We start from the raw sequence: 21,501 nt of genomic DNA, 5'->3' as shown, positions 1-21,501 counted from the left end.
ATGCTCCTCCAGGGCAGGAATTGTCTGATTGATGTCTTTGGCAGCCATGTGGAATGGTGCATGGACCTTGAGTCAGGAAGACCAGAGTTGGAATCCTGCCACAGACTCTAGCTGTTTGACCCTTAGCAAATCACTTAACTTTGCCTTGGTTTTCTCACCTACAAAATGGAGGTAAGAATAACTCCTCCAGGGTTGTTGTGAGGATCAAATGAGACTTTTGCAAAGATAATATTTCTAAAGGCTATACAAACCTTCAAGGTCTATCTGAATGTTAGCTAGATAAATAGCTAGATAGCTAGTAGTAGTGATAGCAGTAGTAGTAATAGTAGTAGTACTAGTAGTAGCTGCAGCGGCATACATCATAGAATCTTTCCCAGAGTAGGCATTTAATAAAGATTTTGTTGATTTCAAGTTCATTGAAGTGAAATGAATAGAACTGGATGGGAATTGGGTGGAAATTGCCCTACAACAACATACCCATAAGACAATAATTCATTGAAGGGTTCTTGCATGCTCTCAAGCATCTCCACTGCAATGGGGCACTGTTTCTTTCAGGAGTGGCCAAGGTCCTTCAGACCTGCCTATCCCCTCTCCCTTTTCTTGTACCTCTCAAAGAACTCATCCCTGGGATATTCTTTTAAAGGCTCTTTTAAAGTCATGTGGACCATTATCCCAACTACCCTGTAAGGGAAGGAACTGTTTTCCACACACAGGCAGAGAGAGGTGTTGGCACAAAATCCTGAACATGGCACTCCAGGATTACATGCTTGCTGACCAAATTGAGCTGAAGTTCCCTCTGTATAAAACAGAGTCTCTATGCAATTGGAATGGCATTTGATTGCCCATAGTTGCCTTCTTGGGTGGTACCTTGGTTGCTTCCAAGCAACTGCCAGGTTTTCTTAAGAGATACTCTCACCTTCATTAGCCCTATGCATATTTCCCATCCCTTTGTCAAGTACAGAAGGCTTCAACATTCTGATTCAGGATGCAAGTTGGAAAAAAATATAGTCAATACATATTAAGCACCTACTATGTGCCAGGCATGGTGCTAAGCACTGAGAGCACAAAAAGAGGCCAGAGACAGTTCTTGCTCTTAAGGAGCTCACACTCTAATGAAAGAGAATCCCAGAGAACTTATTCCCCATTAACTCACCCCTGAATCCAAGTTTCAGCCCTGTGAGCAATAAGAGCCATTGGCGCTCTTTTGAGAACTATGGGTTCATATTCTTTAGCTACTCATTCATTGAGGAAAATCTCTTGGTCTTGTATTCTTGTTCTGTATAACTTGAATATCAGAGCCTAGCACTTTGTTATAGTTTCCTGTGACTTATCCCCCAATAGGCTCCAAGTTCTTTGGAGCAAAGACCAGGCTTATATCAACTTTATTTGTCCCCTAGAACCTATAACAGTTCTCTATAAACAGCAGGAGCTTACAGTAATTGCCCAAAAGAACTGAGTCAAAAGGTTTTGGAAAGGGAATTTCTGCAGAATTTCCAGTGATGCAGAACACTTTTCTGTAAACACTAATAATACCTTTTTCCAGATGGCAGAGCTGGGACAGGGACATGATGGAGAGTGAAGGCAGTGTAGCTGCTGGGGAAAAGGGAGCAGGAAAAGCTAATTGATGTTAAGTCAAATTGAGAGAAACTAATGCTATGTTAATAACAATGTATAAATTCTGATCCAGCTTTTCTTCCTTCTATTTTCTATAAAGGCCCAATTCCTGTTAAGGTCAATCAGTCTCTGAAGGGTATGGTTGATTGATGAGGTTGCCCCTAACTCTCAAGGAACATCCTGGTCAATTTTGGGTAGGACACCATCCAACTAGAAGACCTAGTTTCTGTTTAGAATATAAACAGAATCCAGTCTGAGCTAGGAAGAAACCCCTATCCTTGATCTCCTCCATTAGAGTTTAGGGTGGCCCAGTTCATGAAGGAGAAAACCAGACAGAGGGGTCCAAATGGAAATGGCTTCCCCCTTCCCAGATTTCTGGAAGCTGCAGAATCTTTTGATCAAGCCACCTTCTCAGCAGGAGGACCTTAAGGCTTTTAAGCCATCTCCTCATTAAACATCCACGAATCAAGGTTTAATTTTCACTTGTCAGGGGAATTCCCTTTCAGGATATATTTAAGATATTTTAGGATGTCCCTTAGTATATTTGGTTACTGAGAGAAACCACTACCCACCAATTTATTGATTGCCAGCCAGCCTAATTAATAAATTGATTATTAATTACCCAGAAACTGTTTTTTAGGGTTTTCATTTGTCTCAAAATCAAGTGAAGTAGCATGTATTACTTGCTTTCTATGTGCCAGGCATTATTCTACGTGCTGGGCATACAAAGAATGACCAAATGAAAAAAAAACAAGCCCTGTTCTGAAGGAGCGCACAGTCTTATGAAGGACACAACATTTAAACAACAATGAACAAACACTCCACAAGATAAATTGTAGATAACAGAGGGAAAGCACTAGCATGTGTAAGGACACACACACACAGATACACATATATATATGTATATATATGTATGTATGTATGTATGTATGTATGTATGTATGTATGTATGTATGCTTTCCAGACAAAGGAGGCTGGGGATTGGGGAAAGAGGCAGGGTGGAGAGATTCAAGCCTAAGTGGGATGAAGCTGTGGAATGAAGAATTCCAGGGACAGAGAATTCCAGGGACAGAGGCACTGACAAAGTTTAAGACTTGAGTATAAACAACAAGATAAGCAGAATGTCTCCAAGGATCCCATAAAATTCTAAAAATCCCATAAACTACAGGCTAAGCACATGATGGACACATGCTCCAACAATCCAAGAATCTGAGCTGATAGTCTGTCTCCAAAGACCACTCAAGGCTGGCTTGAGCTAAGCCAGCTGCAGGATCACTTTTGGTCACTGAAAAGGATTGTTGGATTGTCAAGCCATTGTATATCCTGATTGGTCAAATCAGTCCCGCAAAGCTCCCCTCAGTTACCTGAATAATTTGGGGGTAATTCGGGGAGCTCAAGCAAATCAAATAACCTTAAATGCACGTATTCATTTTCATAGCACCTGCCTCATCTGGGAAACTCAAGATACCATATACTACATATATATATACACATATATGCCAATATATGTGTATATATGTACTTTATGCATATATACATATATATCAATATATGTATATGTATTATATATTATATACATATATATACTTTACAGACCTCAAAACACTGTTTGGATGCTAGTTATTATCATTAAATAATAACACCTCTAGCTAGTGCAGTGGATAGAAACAGGACTTGAAGTCAGATAGACCTGCGTTCAAATTTTGCCTCAGAAATCTAATAGCTTTGTGACTCCAGACAAGTCTCTTAACCTCTTTATGCCTCAGTTTCTTCATTTCTAAATTGCGTATTAAAATACCACTACTGTCCAAGGTTGTTATGAGGATCAAATGAGATAAAATTTTTAAGTGCCTGGCATATAGTAGGTGCTTTGTTTCCTTCCTTCCTACTGCTTAAGTATCAGAGACATTAATCGTTGGAACAGAAGCTAAAAAGCACAGTAACCTAATGTTTAATAAAAATCAAAGATCCCAGATATTTGGCACAACTTACTATGGAAACTGGAAAGCAGCCTGGTAAAATTTTGTAAACAAACTTCACACATAAGAAAACATGATTTCAACATAAAGGGTGATCAGAAAATAAAAATTTTGGGAAAACAACAAAAAACTCAGATCAATGGCTAGGAAATGAATTCTTGATAAACTAAGGGAGAGAGATAATCACAGAAAATAAAACAAGTAATTCTGTTCATAAAAATTCAAATGACTTTTGCATAAATGAAACCAACACACCTAAAATTAGAAAGGAATCAGGTCACTGGAGAAAAAAAATCTTTGCATCAAAGTTCCCTGATAAAACTCATTTTCAGGATAGATCAAATTCATGAGAATAAGTGCCATTCTGCAATAGATAAATATCAAAGGATATGAACAATCAGTATTCAGAGGAAGAAATCTAAGCTATCAGTAGCCATAGTAAAAAATGCTCTAAACCACTAATAGTTAACTTAAAACAAGTTAAGACAACTCTGAGGTTTCACCTCATACCTCTTAAATTGTTAAAGTTACAGAAAAGGAAAAGAACAGGTGTTTGAGGGGTTGTGGGAAAATGGTTAACTGTAGGGCCCTGTAGGTATGTCAGGCCTAGAGGCCTGAGGGCTACCCGAGTCTTACCTTACCTGTCGCAGGTCTTCGGCTGGCCAAACCGGATAAACGTATGAGAGAAGAGACTTTCCAGAGTCGAACAAGGGTTAGGCTTTATTCAGGGTCTTGGTTACATGTGCAGGGGGAATTCTTCCTCAGGAGAGAGAAATCCTCTTCCCAAGGAGGCAAAGATCTTACAGTAAGAGAATGGAAGTGGAAGTGGGGAGAGGGGAGAAGGAAGAGGGAAGAGGGAAGAGAGGCCTTCTGTCCTCTAAGGGCCCCTCAGCGCTAAGAGCACCTTCAGGCTTTCCTGACCCTACTTAAGCTCTCCCGAAGCGTAGTTTGCACATGAATACCGTGCCTGTTCTCAGCCCTTAGACAACAATAGGAGTGCTCACACTATGGATTAATCTCAAGGGTGGGATGCTCTCCCCAGCAAGTTTCCCATGGGGAAGAGGCGGAAATGCACGAGATAGCCCGGGTCTCACACCTCAATTCCCAGCTGTTCCCTGGGGGGCCTCATGAGAACTCTAAGGTTTAGAAATCCTCACCTTTACCTGCCCGAGACTGTCCACATAGAACTGAGCTTACACCCCCAACATAGGTAGAGCTGTGAATTGGTGGGGCAATTCTGGAAAGTGATTTGGAACTCTGCCCAAATGGTACTACATCCCGCCTAGGCTGTGACCCAGAGATACAGCTGAGAAGGGGAAGAGAAATGGATAAGCATTTACCTGGTACCTTCTATGTGTCAAGCACTGTGCTCTTTTTGGTTTGGTTGGTTTTGGTTTTTTTTTTTTTTTGGTTTTGCTTAAACAAATATCTTATTTGACCCTCACAATTCTCCCCTTCATCATTTCTTATAGCACAATAGTATTCCATCACATTCATACACCATAACTTGAGGAGTCATTACCCAATTGCTGAACCACCCCCTTATATTCCGATTCTTTGCCATAGCCAAAAAGAGTTGCTCTGAAGATTGTATCTACATATCCTTATTTTGATTTCTTGGTAGTACAAGCTTAGAGAAGTGCTAGCTTTGAATTAAAGTTTAGTGACTTTGGGAGATTTTTAGTGACTTAAGTTCCAAATTGTTTTCTGCACTGACTGAATCAATTCACAGCTCCTCCAGCAACCTACCAGTGTACCTCTTTTCTCACAGCCCCTTCAGCATTTGTCGTTTTCCGTTTTGATTGTCATTGCATTCTGGAGTATTTGGATCTTGTTCTTATATGAATCAGTTCCTCATTTATCTTGAAAGTGAGATCTTTGTCAGAGAAACTCTCTGCAAAGATTTATCTCCAGGTTAACTATGTTCTTTCCAATTTTCACCACACTGATTTGTTTGCAAAACCGTTCTAATATTATGTAAGCAATTTTTTACTTCTATAATACTCCCTTATTTGGTCATGAACCCCTACCCAACCATTTATCTCATCGGTAATTTCTTCCTTGCTCTTCTAATTTATTTATGATGTGACCTTTTACAGTTAAAGATTTTTGTTTGTTTTATTTTGTTTTTGTTTTTAAGGAATCCCAATATCCATTTTAAGAAACTAAGGTTAGTGTATGAAAAGAAGCTGCAGTCATTTGAGTTCAGTGATTTTATGAAGTTGATTTAAAAACAAAGACGACATAAAGAAATTCACAAGTGTAATGAAGCTTTGCCCACCATACACTGAAGTTTATATTGTTATATCCTGCCTTCCCACACCTCTACAGTTGAGCATTGCGTTCAGTTCTGGACACCCTATATTCGGATATGTATGGCTAAGCCCTTGAACATTCAGAGGAGAACCACCAGGATATAAGGGAGGGTCGAGCACGTCCTATGAGGATAGGGTGGCTCTGAAGGCTTTCTGAAGACTTTAGTTCTCTCCAGCTTAACACAGTTGGGTGACCTTGGACAAATCACGTTTCCTGTCAGTGTGTAAAAAGGGGGATATCGCCTCACTCTCATCCCATTTGATGACATCACAGAAGGAAGACAGGCCAGAACCTCCCTCTCCCCAAGAATTCGTTCGCGTCCACTCTGTGATAGGCGGTGGGCTGAGGGTAAACTCCCCCCTTGCAGGGCGGAATTGGTGTTCCAAGGAGGAATTCAACATAGGCACACGTAAATATCAGGTGAACCAGCGGTGGTTACTAGACAGAGTAAAAAGTCGTGTGTATGCCCCGCTTTCCCAAACCCCTCCCCTCCCTATGTGAAGATATTCCTCTGGACTTCTCTTTTCCCAAACTCCGAAAGGAACTGGGCTCACTCTTCTTCCTCCATTCAGGGCTCCGGTCACGGTTCCGACGGCTCTGTGAATCCTCTCCTCCCTCTGACCATCGTAATTAGGCTACATGCTGGTGTAATAAAATGGCAGCTTTGGAGGGCAAACTTTGTTTTCATATTTGTCTTTGTCCTGGCTGAGCATCCAGTAGGAACTTGTCTGAGGTTCCTCCCAACTCGGAGAATTTGGGACTCTTCCTCCGGGAAGAGAAGAAAGCCAGCAAACTGGACAGCAGAGAAGGGAGGGGGAGGGGACAGGCGGGCAGGGGAGGGATCATCAGCTATCCAATGGGGTGCCCGCTCCCTGAGGGGGCGTGCCCCTCCGCGTTCTGAGCCCTCCAAGGGCAGAGCCCAGTGCTGAGCTCCAGTAGGCCAGCCCTCAGCTCGGCTCCAGCTCTCGCCATGGTGCTGAAATTGTACCTGAATCTGCTCTCTCCTTCCTGTCGCTCACTCTACATCTTCGCCAAGCTGCACTTCATCTCCTTCGAAATGATACCTGTGGACTTGTTGAAAGGTCAGAACCCCCGAAAGCCCAGGGAGCAGCTGGTCTAGAACCAGCTGGTAGAGTAGGAACAGTCTGAAGGGGTGAGATGGAGTGGAATGGGGGTTGGGAGGCACTGCTAGGACCTGGAGTTTGGAATCATTCTAGAACCCATCAGTGGAGAAAGGCCATCCTAGGATCCGTAATAGCAAGGAACTGGGGTGGAACTTCCCAGAAGACGAGTCATCCATCCTGGAACCCATCACTGCAGGGGACCAGTCTAGAATTCCACAGTGGAGCAGACCCTCCATAGGAGGGATTCAGCAGAGAATCCAGTTGAGGAAAGGGCCAGTCTAAAACTCACTGGAGGGTGAAGAGGGGGAACGATGAAGCCTGCCTAAGTTTTCCAGGCAGTTGAAGGGACTGGTGAAGGATCATTTGACTGCTGGGTTTGAAGGTCTCTCAGAGGCCATTTAGCTAGCCCAATGACTTCATTTCACTGACAAGGAAACACATTGGAAGAGGTTAAGAAAATTACTTTACAAGTCACATATGCACATGGGTTTGAACCTAGGGCCTTGTACTCCACCTCTATAAAAGGAAGAATGAAGGAGGAAGAGGGGCACAGTACTATGCTATCATTCTCCACCCCCATTAACTTCTTTCTTCCTCTTCTCCTCCAAGCCCCACAGCACCTGGCCTTCAGTCCCTAATCTCCCCAAAGGGAACACCTCTTCAGCCAGAAAGCTCAGGTCTCCCCTTCTCCCTCCTTTCCTGCCTTACAGGGTCTGGACAAACCTCACCACCATTTCTCTGCATTTCTGAGAAATTTCAGGCTGCATCACCAAAGGATTCCTTATAATTCAACAAACATTAAATACCTATGATGTGTCACACTCTGTGTAAGCTCCTTAAGGGCAGAGACTGTCTTAATCTTTTCTTTTGGGGGGTATCTTTGTACCTCCAGTGCTTAGCACAGCCAAAGCTGTGCTTAACAAATATTTAATTGATTGGTTAATGTAAATGGAAAGGAGTGGCAAGAGTCCCTAGGCATCCCAGAAAAGGAGTGAAGTTCAGTCTTCAGGCTCATACTCAGCTCCTGAGTCGACTTTTCCCATCAGTCCAACTGAGGCCTCAGCCTCTCCCTAAAGACCTCACAGAGTCAAGGATGGAACAAACACAACAGTGTTTGAGCTGTACCATTAGCTGTCACAGAGGGTTCAGGGGAGTCAGCTGTACCTCTGAGAAGACGCCAAACTGGCATTTCCTTAATGGAAATGCCTCCTTAAATGGTATGCCTCATGTGGATTCCTTGGCTTAGGAAAAATCTCTCAAACAGAATAATGAAGTCACTAATGCTTTAAGATTTTCTCTGGCCCCCACTGCCTGAAGGTTAGGTAGGTTACATTTCACCCCTCCCCCATGGTTCTCCAATAACCTAAGGGGATTTGGGAAGGAAGGCTAGGTTGTCACTGGCTCCAACTCCCACTTGCAATTGGAGAAACTTGTGTTCCAGTTGCCAGGGTCTCCTGTGCTCAAGTTCCAGTTCACCAGAAACAGTTGATCAGCTTTTACAAAGGAATATTTGCTTCAAATGTGAAAGCTAAAAGAAATATGTCAGCATCCCCTTCAGCAATGCCTGGGGGAGGGACATGGTGGGTTGGTTGTTGTCCTTCATTCTTGAAGAGGACCAAAATGACATCACTATGCTAGAGTCAAGTTTCAGTGTTTCCAACTGTGGCTGATGAGACCAATACGAGCTCTGGATGCTCTGAATGCACAGATGGTCCCTATGAACATTGGGGTGGATACTCCAAATTTGTTCATTCAACGTTTCCTTTGAGTTGTCTCAATTCTGCTTTGCTCATAGAGCACAACACCTTCTCTGATGTGGCCACACTATGCTGAGTGGTCCTGTGCCAGTGTTTCTCATATCACACAATCTCAAAATTGTTAAGAGAAAACTTGAAAGTGTCCTTGTACAGAGCACTAGGGTTCAGCAGACTTACAGCTTGGTGGTCAGTTTAATACCTCTTCTCTCCCTTACTTGAATATTTACTTCAAAGGTGAGAGCAAGAAGATATATGTGAACATTCCCTTCAGCAATGCCTGGCAGAGGGACATAATTGCCACCTGGCCTCAGTCTCTGGAGAGAGGAGGACTCTAGGTTCACAGTTTAACTCATTTTCTATGGACCATAGTCCTGAGTTCCAAGCCCTACTTGGCTCTTGCCCTTTGACTGACTGACTCTACCATTTGGACTGGGATCCTGTCTCCAAGGTCTCCCTGGTTCTCTAGGTCCAGTAGGAATTCTGATGTCTGTACCTAGAACCACAAAGGATAAATCAAAACATGACCCATAGCTTGATGTTCAGGGCCATACAGCAGAGAAGAATGGAGGAGGAGAAAGCAACTCTTCCCCCTACCCAGTTTATAGCAACCAGCTCTAGGTGAGCCCTTACCACTCCTCATGCTCATGGAAAAAAAGCATGTGTCCCAGAGTGGCAGTTCTTAAAGATTCGACTTGTTCTCACTATTCAGCTGACAGAAAGGGCCTGTTGCCACCCATGTGACAGGGTAGCTCAGTGTTCAGTTAGGTGAAATGGGCATATGCCAAAATCCCCTTTACATATGCAGAGCTCCATCTCCCACCTCCACAGACTGTCCCCTATGCCTGGAACCCTCTCCTTCCTCTCCTCTGCCTCTCAGAACATGTAACCAAATGCAGGGCTCAGCTTAGGGGCTGCTCCTTCAAAGGATCTTCCTTGCTTCCCACAGTTGGTTACTGCCCCCCATCTTGATATGTGTGTGTATTCAAATATGCTCTGTGTCTTAAGTCTGAACATTTGTTCTTCCTAACAGAAAGTCCTCTCCTTGAAGACAGGGACTGTGTCCATTTTGGTCTGCACATTCCCAGGGCCCAGCACAGTTCCTGCCCCAGAGGAAGCAATTAATGAGTGTTTGTGGAGCAAATAAATGAATGAACAATTGCCCTTTGACATAGGCATTGTGAGTCTTAGCCCCATTTTGCACATAAGGAAACTGAGGCTCAGGGAGGATCAGTGACCTTGGCCAAGGTCATATAGCCAGTAAGTGCCTGTTTCTCCTGACTCCAAGTCAAACACATGTACCCCAGAGCTTGCAAAGAGTTTTGCTCACACCAAGGCTTCAAGGTGAGTTGTCTAAGTCTCTGATTCCCAATCAGAAGATGAGGAAAGTCAGGGTTAGAGAAAGGGAGCAACTTGACCACAGTCACTCCTGTTAACTGCTGGCCCTGGAATTCACACCCAGGTCTGCCTCCTGGTCTGCTGTCCTTTCCATCACACAGGGACTTTCCCTTCCTCCATCCACCATGCCTGGCTCTCCCCTATGGCAGCTCTGGGGGAAGGAAGGCCTGACCATTACGGGACAGGCATGACTGGACTGGTTCCAGTTCCCCTTCTATTCAGGACCCCATATTGTCTCCTCTTTCTCAGCTGAACACCACAGTAAAGAGTTTGTCCGGATAAACCCACTAATGAAGGTGCCAGTCATGAAGGATGAAGACTTCATCTTAGGAGAGAGGTAACCCTGGTCCAGGAAGCCCAGCCTTGGAGGCCGCTGCTGCTGCTTCTTCTACACTGGCCTGGCTGCCATAGTCTGGTCCCTGCCAGAAAAAATGCTCAGGGGAGCCTGGAGAAGAGGAAACTCAGAGGGGGCATGAGAACCCTCTTCAAGCTTTCCTGTAGACCAGGAATTAGATCTAGTTGGGCCTGGAGGGCAGCACCAGGAGCAGTGGGGAGAAGCCCACCAAGTTGAGGGGTCAGGGACGGCTTCTTAACTGTGAGAGTTGTCCTAGAGTGGAATGGGCCTCCTCCAAAGGTGGTGAGCTCCCCCAATCCTGGAAATCTTCTGGCCAGACTTGATGGTCACCCCAAATTTGTTCATTATGATGCTACCTTTTCTCCCTCCCCTCTCTCATCACCACTGAGAAATGAAGAACAACAAAATCCCTGTTACCAACAAGTGTAGTCAAACACAACAAATTCCCACATTGGTCATGTCTATACAGAGTAACACCTCAGTCCATCATCTCTCTATCAGGAAGTGACAGGATGTTTCATCATGAGTCCTCAGAAATTAAATGGTGGGTAAATCCCCCTCCCCACCACCCCAGACTGGCTCTCTTCCTTCTCTGAGCTGTCAAAGTATTCATTAGATCTTGTAGTCAGTCGATATGTTAACTAGTATTTATTAAGCACCTACTGTGTGCCAGGTACTAGAAATAACAAAGCAAAACATAACCAAAATCATAGTCATACCCTCAAGAAGCTTCCAGTCTATCTAACCAGGGAGATAACACGGAAACAGTTACGTATAAACAAAACATCTAAAGCATAACTGGGACAGGAAACAAGGTATTCCAGGGGGATAACACATTGTAAATGGAATGTATGTGGCCCATGAGCTCACTGAAAACAGGGACTGGGTCTTCTTCAGGCTTAATGCCTCCCATCATGGAGTCCAGGTGTGGCTCAGGGCAGATAGGGCTCTAGGGAGAGAGGCCTTGGCTAGGCAGAGAGGAAGGAGCAAAGTTACTGTGTGACCTGCTTTCAGTTTCCTCATCTATAAAATGAGAAGGGGTTGGATTAGGTAATGTCTAAGGTTCTTGCAGCTGTGAGATACTATGTCTCCTATCTTTAATTTTATACTAAATGCCAATGAGAGGACCAAGGGGCTATCACTGCTCAAGGTCCAGGGAACAGGTGGGACCCTGATGGGAAGGGAGAAAATGGAGGGAGAAAAGGAGACACAAGTGCCCCAAAGCAATCATTCTTACTTTCTCTTTGCCATAGCGTGGCCATCATGATTTACCTGTGCCGAAAATTCAAGACACCAGACCACTGGTACCCAGCTGATACCCAGTCACGTGCACTTGTGGATGAGTACCTAGCTTGGCAACACCTGAACATAAAAAAGCATTGCACCAAAATCTTGTGGATGAAGGTGGGTGCAGCAGGGGCACCCAGAACCCCAAGCTCGGGAACAGCCTCCTATTCATGATTTTATCTTATCTATTATCCCCCAACAGCCCTGGGCAAACTCAGACTCAAACTCAAATTTCTAAGGGTCCTTAGAAGCCCCCTGAGGGCAGGGGCTGGTTCTCTTTCTCTCCTCATATTCCCAACGCTTAGCACAATGCCTGGCATAGAGTAAGTGCTAGTAGATGCCTATTGATCCACTGATTGGTTGGCAGGAGAAGGATGAATGAGTTGCCCATAACTGAAGGTATTTAAGTAGGTGCTGATTGACCCTGTCTGGAAAGTCAAATTCCTGAGTTGGGTAGAAGCTGAACTCCAAGGCCCCAGCCAGCTCCATTTTGATTCAACAAACATCTATTAAGCACCTACACTGAGGAAATTTTTGTTATTAATTAGTGGAAATACCAAGACAAAAAATTACATACACAGTCCTTGCTCTCCGGGATCCAACAGTCTATGGGGAGAAGATGAGCATACAGCTCAGGAGGATGTGTAGAGGATTAAGAGAGATCCAAGAGTTCCCATTGTTTTAGAGAAATTTAAGGTGGAAGAAAACATTCAATAGTGGAATGGGGGAAGGGGAGATGAGGAAAGGCCTCATGAATTTGAGGGGCTTTGAAGAAAGAGTGAGGCAGAACTTCAAAAACATGGTGGAAGGAGCAGTCCAGGAGGGAGCGGCAGCGGCTGAAGGTGGAGCTGAGAGCTCCATTTGTGGGCAACACTAAGCTGCCTTCTTGATACAAGATGACTATGGCCTTCCTTTTGGTCAATCTGCTCCTTTTGAGTAAGGTATGTTCTACTATTGCCCTATTCTTCAAGTGAGTCAAATCCCACGGAGTATCCATTAAGTGAAGTCACAAGTGTCTATTATGTGTCAGGCACTGTGCAAGAGCTGGGGATACAAAAAGGCAAAAGATAGTCTCTACCCTCAAGGAGCTTACAATCTAATGGGGAGACAATAAGCAAAAAACATATATAAACAGAGGATAAATAGGAAATAATGAACAGAGGGGAGGCTCCAGAATTCAGAGGAAGACTTCCTGTAGAAGGGACTGGGGATGTCTAGTCTGAAGACTTAGGGAGAACAAACTGTCACGCTGGCATGGGCCTCATTCTTCCTGGCCCTAGAAGGCAGTGCTATGAGCTATGGGTGAGAATTGCTAAAAGACCCAAAGGCTTGAGGTCAGGAAGACCTTCAGGTGGTAGGTTCCTCCTCCCTGGAAGTCTTCAGCAGAGGCCAGATGGCCCCTCCTTTGGTGCATGAATTAGACCAGGTACCCACTGTGGGCCCTGCCAGTGCAAATTCTGTGATTGGGCTCAATTCACCCAATTCATTTCAACTCAAGGAATCTTTACTAAGTGCACACTCCATGCAGAGCACAGAACAAGTCCATAGAGGAGGCAAAGAGCTGAGAGGGGCCTTGACAAAGCTTAGACTAGAAGGGATACGTCAAGGACTTTGTAACCCCAGACACGGGCATCAGGGATGCAAGCAGAGCATCATGGGAGGTTTCCAGAGGGAATGGACATTCCAAATGGAGAAAAGGAGGAAGGCTGCCTTTGCACATAGCCTTGAAAGAATGGCCAGGAGAGCATTCAAGGAACAGCTACCAAATGCTCAAAAACATGCTCACAAGCATCTCCCCATCCCTGCTTTCATCCCGGCCTGTCTCCCTCTGGGTTGCTTCTTGCCCTGCTCCTCCTTGTTGATAACTGGATAGTCTGTGACTTCTTTCTCCCTTCCCTCTCATGGTCTATCAGTTTTCAAAAGCTGCACCTGCCTCTCTCCACATTTCAGGCCCACCCATTCCTCTCACTCCCACTACAACTCATCATTCATGTGCCCTGTTTATGACTCTCCTACATCCAGATCATTGTCCATCTCCCTTGGTGGATGACCCTGCAGATCTGGTCCCACCCATTCTTTGCCCCATAATCTTCAGGGGCTCCTGTTCTCCTATTCAAGTCGGACTCTACATTGGAGGACCTCCACAACCTAAAACTACCTCCACAACTAGAACTACTTCCAAAATCTAGAACTAGCTCCACAACCTAGAACTACCTCTACAACCTTGAACTACCCCCTCTTTTGCTACTGCTCCCCTTCCAGTCAAACTGGTAACCTGTCTGCCCATAGTGCCATGTCTGCAGGATGTTCCATCCTCCTCTTCACCTGTTAAACTCTGACCCATCTTGAAAGTCCAATGCACATGCTCCTTGCTGTCTGATTTCTCCTGCTCACCAGAGAGGGAAGGGTCCTAGGGGCCTTGCTGTTGGGCCCCTAGCTGCATCCCCTGGAAGACCTCCAGGAGGGCAAAAGCACCATCTCTCTGCTTGGTCCTAAAGCTTTCACAACCTCGCCCTTCTCCACTTACCTTCCCACTATGCAGGACAAGATCTATGCTCTTCTTTATAGTCAATGTTCCATCTCTCATCTCAGGGCCTTTGCAGTGGCCAGCCCCTACATCTGCAATGTATCCCTTCCTCACCTCCACCTCTTCAGATCCCTGACTTGCTTCAAAGATTTGGGGGTGGGTGGGATGAGTCTGGGGTGTGAGATGGATCCTCCACAACCATCTCAAATGCTTACCCTCAAAGGCAACACCGTTGGTTTTGGTGCAGATACAGACACTGCAAGGCTGGTTCTGGTGCCTGGACTGTCTGGTCCAGGACTGCTCTGAGCTGCCCAGAGGCTCATGGGTAACTGGCAGCACACTCACCCCACCCCCTACCTTGATCCATTGGTCAGCATCTCTTACACAGAGAATCTGCGTTGAGCCCTGGGGGTATGGAGATGGAATGAGCTAGGATACCACGACTGTCCTTTAGAGTCTCCTCACCACCAACCCACTTCCCCAGCTTCTTCCTCAGTTAAAATTCCATCTCCTAACAGCTGTCCAGGACCCTCCTCCTGGGAAGGTCTCCTTTCTGCTTAGTTCCAGGTTATCTCCAGTGTTTGTATGGAGTGTTTGCAGCAGTGAGCTCTGGGAGACCAGGAGCTGCCTTTCCTCTGTCCTCTCAGGGCTTAGCCCAGGGCCTGGTATACAGGGAGCACCTACTAAGTGTTTGGTGACTGTGGACTCATGGTCTGAAAGAAGTCAAGAATCAGAAGGAACTTCAGGAGACAACTGGTCCAGAGCACACCTCCTGGAGGACCTCCAAGAAAGAGGAGCTACATGCTCAAACATGCACACACACACACACATACACACACACACACACACACACACACACACACACACATAGAGATACCCCACCTAGGCACACACCTCACCCACAGGTACGTCACACACCAACACTCCCACATGTGTGTACACAAATACATCCACAGACATACAAACCTCCTCACCTAAGCACTTCATACACTGGTTCATCGACACACATGCCTCACACATCCACATAGACACACTCAGACACACACACTCATACACAGAGATACACACCCATACACACACACTCACACACATTCACAGACACACTCACAGACACACATTCACAAACACACACTCACAGACACACACATTCACAAACAAGCACATTCACAGATACACACATACACATACACATACACACACACACACACACCCTTCTCAGGTGAGCCTTTCCCATACTGGGCCACTTCTCTTTTTTAGGTACTTTTCCCTTCCCACAGCTGCCCCCACCCATCCTGACTCTGCCCTTTGGGACCAAGCAGACTCCTGTAACCCCTTCTCTGGGTGACAGCCCTTTGAATCCCTACAGGCAGCTCTCTTGCTTTCCCTGATCTTTTCCACTCCATGCCACACTCCCCCGATCCTTCTGACCGACTGTCATCTGTCAGGGGCTCCAGGCCCTTTCCTGACACCTCAGAGTCTGATCTAACTGGGATGCCCTGCACCAGGTGACGAGTGGCCAGGGTAGAGGATGATCATAGAACTCAGGGAGCACTTTCTGCAGGAAGACCTCCCATATTTTCCCCAGCTCTCTGCCTCTCACTGGTGCCTTCTGTCTCTCCTTTCTCATCTTTACTGCTCAGGAAGGGCAGAGGCAGGCTTCATTCAGGGCTCCACACACAACAGGTGCTTAATAAACCAATGTTTTTAATAACTGTATGTGGGTGTAAGCAGGCAGGCCTGTGGTCCCTGATCTGAAACCCAGTCACAGTCAGCAGTAAAACCTCCACAGGACAGCCCTGATGGCAAGTGCCTGACTCCTTGGGAAGTCTTGAACCCTAGAATACAGCAGGCAGGCTGGAGGAAGAGGGATGATGGAGAGTTGGAGCATCCCAAAGAGCTGCACTCTGGGATTGGGATCACACCTGTTCTTTCGGTGGAGGACTTCAATTTCCCTTCTCTGGACCTGGCCTTCCTTACACTGCTCATGACTCTGCTGTCTCATGACTCTCAGTCGGACCCTCCTCCACACACAGCCCTGTGATTCCATTAGAGCTCATGCTTTGCCTGGGTTCCCTCAGTCTGGGAGCCTGTGGAGGGCAGAGATTTCTCTCCTCCTTCCCTCCAGAGCAGGACTGTCTTCTTTGCTTCTGGGTGTGTTGATAGCCCCTGCCACAGAGCCTCTGTCCCTCTTGCCATTCAGATGGTGATCCCACACCTCTTTCAATATGCTGTGCCTGAGTTGAAACTCAAGGAGTCCATGACAGAACTGAGTCACAGATTGGACTTGTTGAAGAAGAAGTTTCTGAAGGACAAGCCCTTCCTCACGGGAGACAGGATTTCCCTGGCCGATGTGATGGCTCTGGAAGACTTGGTTCAGGTACATATGGCAGAGGGGTGGGCAGAACTGGGGAGCCCTGGGGCCAGCACTCTCCAAGGGCCTGGTTGGGTGTCAGGAGAACTTGGATTCCAATCCAACCTAAGGCATTTTCTCACTGGCTGACCCTGGGTCTGCCTCAACCTTAAATGTCATAGTGAGATAATAAAAGCATCTGCCTTCCAGGAGTGTTGTGAGAATCAAGTGAGATATTTGTACAGGCTTGGCACAGTGCCTCCTGCATAGTAGACACAATCTATCAATTCCTCCCTCCTTCCTTCTTCACTCTTCCAATTCCAATTCCCATTCTTTCAGACCAGCCTTCTGAAAACCAGCCTGATCCACTTATGCACAGGAAGGGCTAAGGTAAATAAGATGGGGTGAGGCTTCTGCTGAGATCAGTTAGGAGTGCTGAGCCCATTTAGCCTCATTCAACCTGAGTTCAGTCAAGTCAAGTCAACCAACATTGATTAATTGTTCAAGACACGCCAAACCTGCTAAGCTCCAAGAATAAAAATAAAGGCAAAAACATGAGTCCTGCCCTCAAGGAGCTCAGTCTTATGGGGAGAAACAGCATGAAAAAAGCTATGCACAAACACACCAACAACAGGAAAAGTAGGCCCTACCATTTGTGGGGATTGGGAATGGCTTCTTGCTGAAGCTGCAATTTTAGCAGGAATTTGAAGGATAGCAGAAAGGGGAGAAGAGGAGAGAGAGAATTCCAGGCATAGGGGATAGCTAGTGAAAATGCCCAGAGTAGGGAGATGGGACATCTTGTGTGAGGAGAAGCCACAAGGCTAGTGTCACTGGATTATCAAGTACATCCAGCTGGACCATTTACTACCCAAGGGAACTTGGCTAAGACACTTCATTTCCCAAGCTTCAGTTTCTGTATCTGTAAAATGGAGGCTCTTCTAACTCTATATATGAGTTTATAAACCCAAAGGAATGACTGTCTAAGAGTAGAATTCCTAGAAATGTGACAGGTACATACATAGGAGAAGAGTTACATGACCAGTGTTCACACTACAGCATAAGCTCTGTCAGGGCCTGGCGGGCCCTGGTCTCATCCCTAGATGCTGGGAGCCTGGCTTAGAATCTCAGCTCAACCACTTACTACCCAAGGAACACTGGAGAAGACATTTCACTTTCCTTATCTGTGGAATGAAGCCGTTGGAACAGGCCACTTCAGAGGTCTTTTTAGCTCTAAAGCTACGACCTATTTTTCTACACATTATTTTTCCTTTTCATTAGTTTTATTTAAGCATTCATTTTTTTAAATTTTGAGTTCCAAATTCTCATTCTCTCATCCCTTCCCCCACCCGTTGAAAAAGCAAGCAATGAGACATCAATTACACACGTGAAGTCATGCAAAACGTATTTCCACATTAACTATGTTGCCAAAATGCAAAAAAAGCAACGAATTAAAGAAAGTGAAAAAGGTACACTTCAGCCTGCACTCAGACTTCACCAGTTCTGTCTTTTTCCATCCTGTGTTCTATGGAATTGTCCGGGAGCAGTATCTTGAGCACAGTGGGTAGTCATTCCCAGGTGATTATCACACAATGTGGCTGTTACTGTGTACAGTGTTCTCTGCTAATTTCACAAGAAGCATTTCTACAGCCCATACGATGTTCCAGGGATATCCACCCCAAATATTCACAGGACTATCTGCGCTCAGACTGGGGTAGAGCATTCTGAACTCATACTGGTTTGATCAGCCACAGTTGGACACACTGAAACTTCACTTTATCATGGTGAGGTCATTTTGGTCCTCTTCGAAGACGAAGGACAACAACCAACCAACTATGTTCCAGGCATTGTGCCAAGTGTTACAAATGTTATCTCATTTGATCCTCACATAAGTCAAACCATATTTTTTGGAAACCATCCTGCTCATCATTTCTTGTAGCACAGTAGTATTTCATTGCATTATGTAACACAGCTTGTTCAGCTGTTCCCAATTGACAGGCATCCCCTCAATTTTTAATTCTTTGTCACCACAAAAGGTAGTGCTATAAATGTTTTTGTACATGTAGGTCCTTTTAATATTTTTTAAATCTCTTTTGTGTGTAGACCTAGTAGTGGTATTGCTGGGTCAAAGGGTTTGTATGGTTTTATAGCCCTTTGGGCATAGTTCCAAAGTGTTCTCCAGAATGCTTGGATCAATTCACAACTCTACCAACAGTCTGTTAGTGTCCTTGCTTTCCCACACTCCCTCTAGCATTTGTCATTTTCCTTTTCCATCATGTTAGCCGATCTGATAAATGTGAGGGTATCTCAGGGTTCTTTTATATGATCCTATTTAAAAAATTATTGAATTGAGGCCTTTCTTGAATTACCCCTTCATGGGTATGCCCCAGCATGCCTGGCATGCATTCATCCTCTTCTATGACTTGTCATCAGAGCCTTATAAGTGAATGTGGGGTCCAGAACCACTGATCCATCCCTCCTGCTCCCTGGGTAGTACCACATATTTTGGGATAGAATTAGGGTAAGTGATGCTGAGGAATCTGCAAAGGAAGATTTATGCCAGTTAAAAGAAAGCATCTAGAAAAAAAGTAATCTTTGAAGAGTGAAGATAAACATGAGGGTGTCCTCGCTCCAGAATGCCTGGTGACTGTGGACAAATCTTTGATGTAGCTGAACTGCTCTTTAAAAAGATAATTCAAAGCAGATGTTCTTGGTCTTTCCATCCAGTTATTAGATTTCTAACTCCATTTTGTCATCAGGGACTCACTCACAACTGTGGCACTGACTTCAATGAACAGTGGGGAAAGTGGCTAGAAGGCAGGCCTTTGAGGCATTGGCCCATCAACAAGCATCAGCTAATATATTGGGCATTGGGCAAAGTGCTGGGCACCCAAAAAAGAGCAATAACAGGGTCCTTGCCAGGCCACTGTAGTGAGGATCAGATGAGATCATGTTTGCAAAGCACTTAGCATAGTGCCTGACACCCAGCAGGGGCTCTAAAAATGCTTGATTCTTTACTCCCCTCCTCCCTTCCTCGCCTTTGCCCTCATGGATCTTATGTTCTAAGGAGAGAGAAGACATGGACATAATTAGACAGCTACAACATATAGACAAAGCAGACAGAAGACAACTTCAGGGGGAAAGATTCCAGCAGCAGAGGGGAATTGAAGGATTCCTGACAAGGGTGAGATTTGGATTGAGCTTTGAAGCAAGTCAAGGGGAAGGGGGAAGAAAGCATTTCTATAACAGAAATATATATGCCAGATCTCATGTGATCCTCACAACAACCCTGTGAGGTCCCGGTTATTGTGCCCAGTTTACAGCTGAGGAAACTTAGGCAAACACAGGGGAAGTGATTTGCCCAAGGTTACTCCACTAGGAAGTATCTGAGGCTAGATTTGAACTCAGATCTTCCAGACTCCAGGCCCAGTACTCTGGACACTGTGATGGCCCCAGTGGCCTCATCCCTTTTTAGGGATTCTAAGGGAGAGAGTGTTCCATATATGGATTGCCAGGACAGAGATCAGAGATGGAGCATCCCTGTGAGAAATAGCAAGTCAAGATGGAAAGCATTTATTAAGTGTCTACATAGTCAGGCACAGGGTCAGGCACCATTTGCCTAAGTGCTGCATACAGAGAAGGCCACAGACAGTCACTGTCTAAGGGAGCAGCACAAAGACAGATGAAGTTGGAAATGATCCCCAGAGGTAAGGCCCCAGCATTACAAGGGACCAGGAAAAGCCAGACTTGGGAGACAGTCAGCAGAAATGTCAGGCAAGGGGCTAGGGCGTTGTTCTAGGAACAGGCAGGAGGTTCACCAAGAACTGGAAAGGAAGAAGGAAGAAAAAAAAACTAGGGGCAGGTTAGGAAGGATTTTAATTTTGATCTTGGGGTCATAGGGGACCACTGGAGTTTGCTGCAGGGAGAGGCATAGATGTAGGTAGACTTGCATTTTAGGAGAGTCAGTTTGTCAGCTGAGTAGAAATGGACTGGAATGCAGAGACACTTGAGGCGGGCAGACCAGAAGGTTCCTTCAGTAGTCCAGGTGTGAGGCAATGGGGGCCTGCACCAGGGTGGTCAGAGAAAAGGGCACAGATAGAGATGTCATGAAGGTAGAATTAATTGGGGAGTCAAAGACAACACACAGCCTGTGATCCTGAGGGACTGAGAGGAGAGGACAGTGGTGCCCTTGACAGGAAGAGGGAAGTTAGAAATAAGGGAGAGTTTAGGCTGGGGGGACAAGATGAGCTCAGCCAGCTGGGCAGTAAGTTAGGTGGTAGTTGGGTGGAGAGATAGGCAGTATGGTAGATTTCAGGAAGCTGGTCCCCTTGTTGGCTTCCTGGACCCAGCTAAAGCCATGACATAACAGCAGAACTCTCAGACCTGCCCCAAATTCCCAGGCAGCTGCACCTCCCCATGCTTGACCCTGTTTTGCTCTGCATGTCCACAGGCCATCAGTGCTGACTACAATGTCTTTGAGAACCGGCCCTGGCTAAGAGTGTGGCAGGAGAAGGTACAGTCCATCTTGGGCCAAGAGCTCTGTGAGGAGGCCCATGGGCCTATCTTGAAGCTCAAGGATGCACCCCCCCTAAGCCCTGATATGTTGAGGAAATTCGATTTAACAAAGAGCAAGCTGCTGATATGTTGAGGAAATTCGATGTAACAAAGAGCGAGCTGCTATGAGCTGAGGGGAACAAACTCCCACTCCTCTGGCTGGCTCCAAATGAGACAGCTGTGTGGAAGCACTGAAAAGCACAGGCAGTCTATCCAGTCTCTCAATAAAGAATGGATGATCTATTC

The 21,501-nt window shown here is 45.6% G+C and overlaps 1 protein-coding gene across 4 annotated transcripts; it reads left to right on the top strand.

The window, feature by feature from the left end:
• Window positions 1-6,804: 6,804 nt before the first annotated feature.
• On the top strand, window positions 6,805-21,501 carry LOC140502825 (glutathione S-transferase theta-1-like). Of its 4 annotated transcripts, none has more exons than XM_072606851.1 (5): window positions 6,805-6,991; window positions 10,435-10,522; window positions 11,794-11,944; window positions 16,555-16,731; window positions 19,769-20,008. In XM_072606851.1, the coding sequence occupies exons 1-5, from the start codon at window positions 6,880-6,882 to the stop codon at window positions 19,994-19,996; spliced, it is 756 nt and encodes a 251-aa protein (XP_072462952.1). In that variant the 5' UTR covers window positions 6,805-6,879; the 3' UTR covers window positions 19,997-20,008. The 4 variants fall into 4 exon arrangements, with proteins under 4 accessions (XP_072462952.1, XP_072462953.1, XP_072462954.1 ...); XM_072606852.1 differs by lacking the exon at window positions 19,769-20,008 and adding an exon at window positions 21,152-21,501 and having other exon boundaries at window positions 6,808-6,991; XM_072606853.1 differs by lacking the exon at window positions 19,769-20,008 and adding an exon at window positions 17,044-17,266 and having other exon boundaries at window positions 6,808-6,991.

Source organism: Notamacropus eugenii, chromosome 4 (genome assembly GCF_028372415.1).
Source record: "Notamacropus eugenii isolate mMacEug1 chromosome 4, mMacEug1.pri_v2, whole genome shotgun sequence".
NCBI classification, from domain to species: domain Eukaryota; kingdom Metazoa; phylum Chordata; class Mammalia; order Diprotodontia; family Macropodidae; genus Notamacropus; species Notamacropus eugenii.
The sequence above is the reverse complement of the archived record's forward strand: the minus strand, read 5'-3'. Positions and strand labels throughout refer to the sequence as shown.

Bases quoted from the DNA above. Each gene is read 5' to 3' on its own strand.
- LOC140502825 (XM_072606851.1), top strand. From the start codon at position 6,880: ATGGTGCTGAAATTGTACCTGAATCTGCTCTCTCCTTCCTGTCGCTCA. The intron at 11,945-16,554 runs GTGGGTGCAGCA...CTTGCCATTCAG, and splicing joins CCAAAATCTTGTGGATGAAG to ATGGTGATCCCACACCTCTT. The intron at 16,732-19,768 runs GTACATATGGCA...TTATGTTCTAAG, and splicing joins CTCTGGAAGACTTGGTTCAG to GAGAGAGAAGACATGGACAT.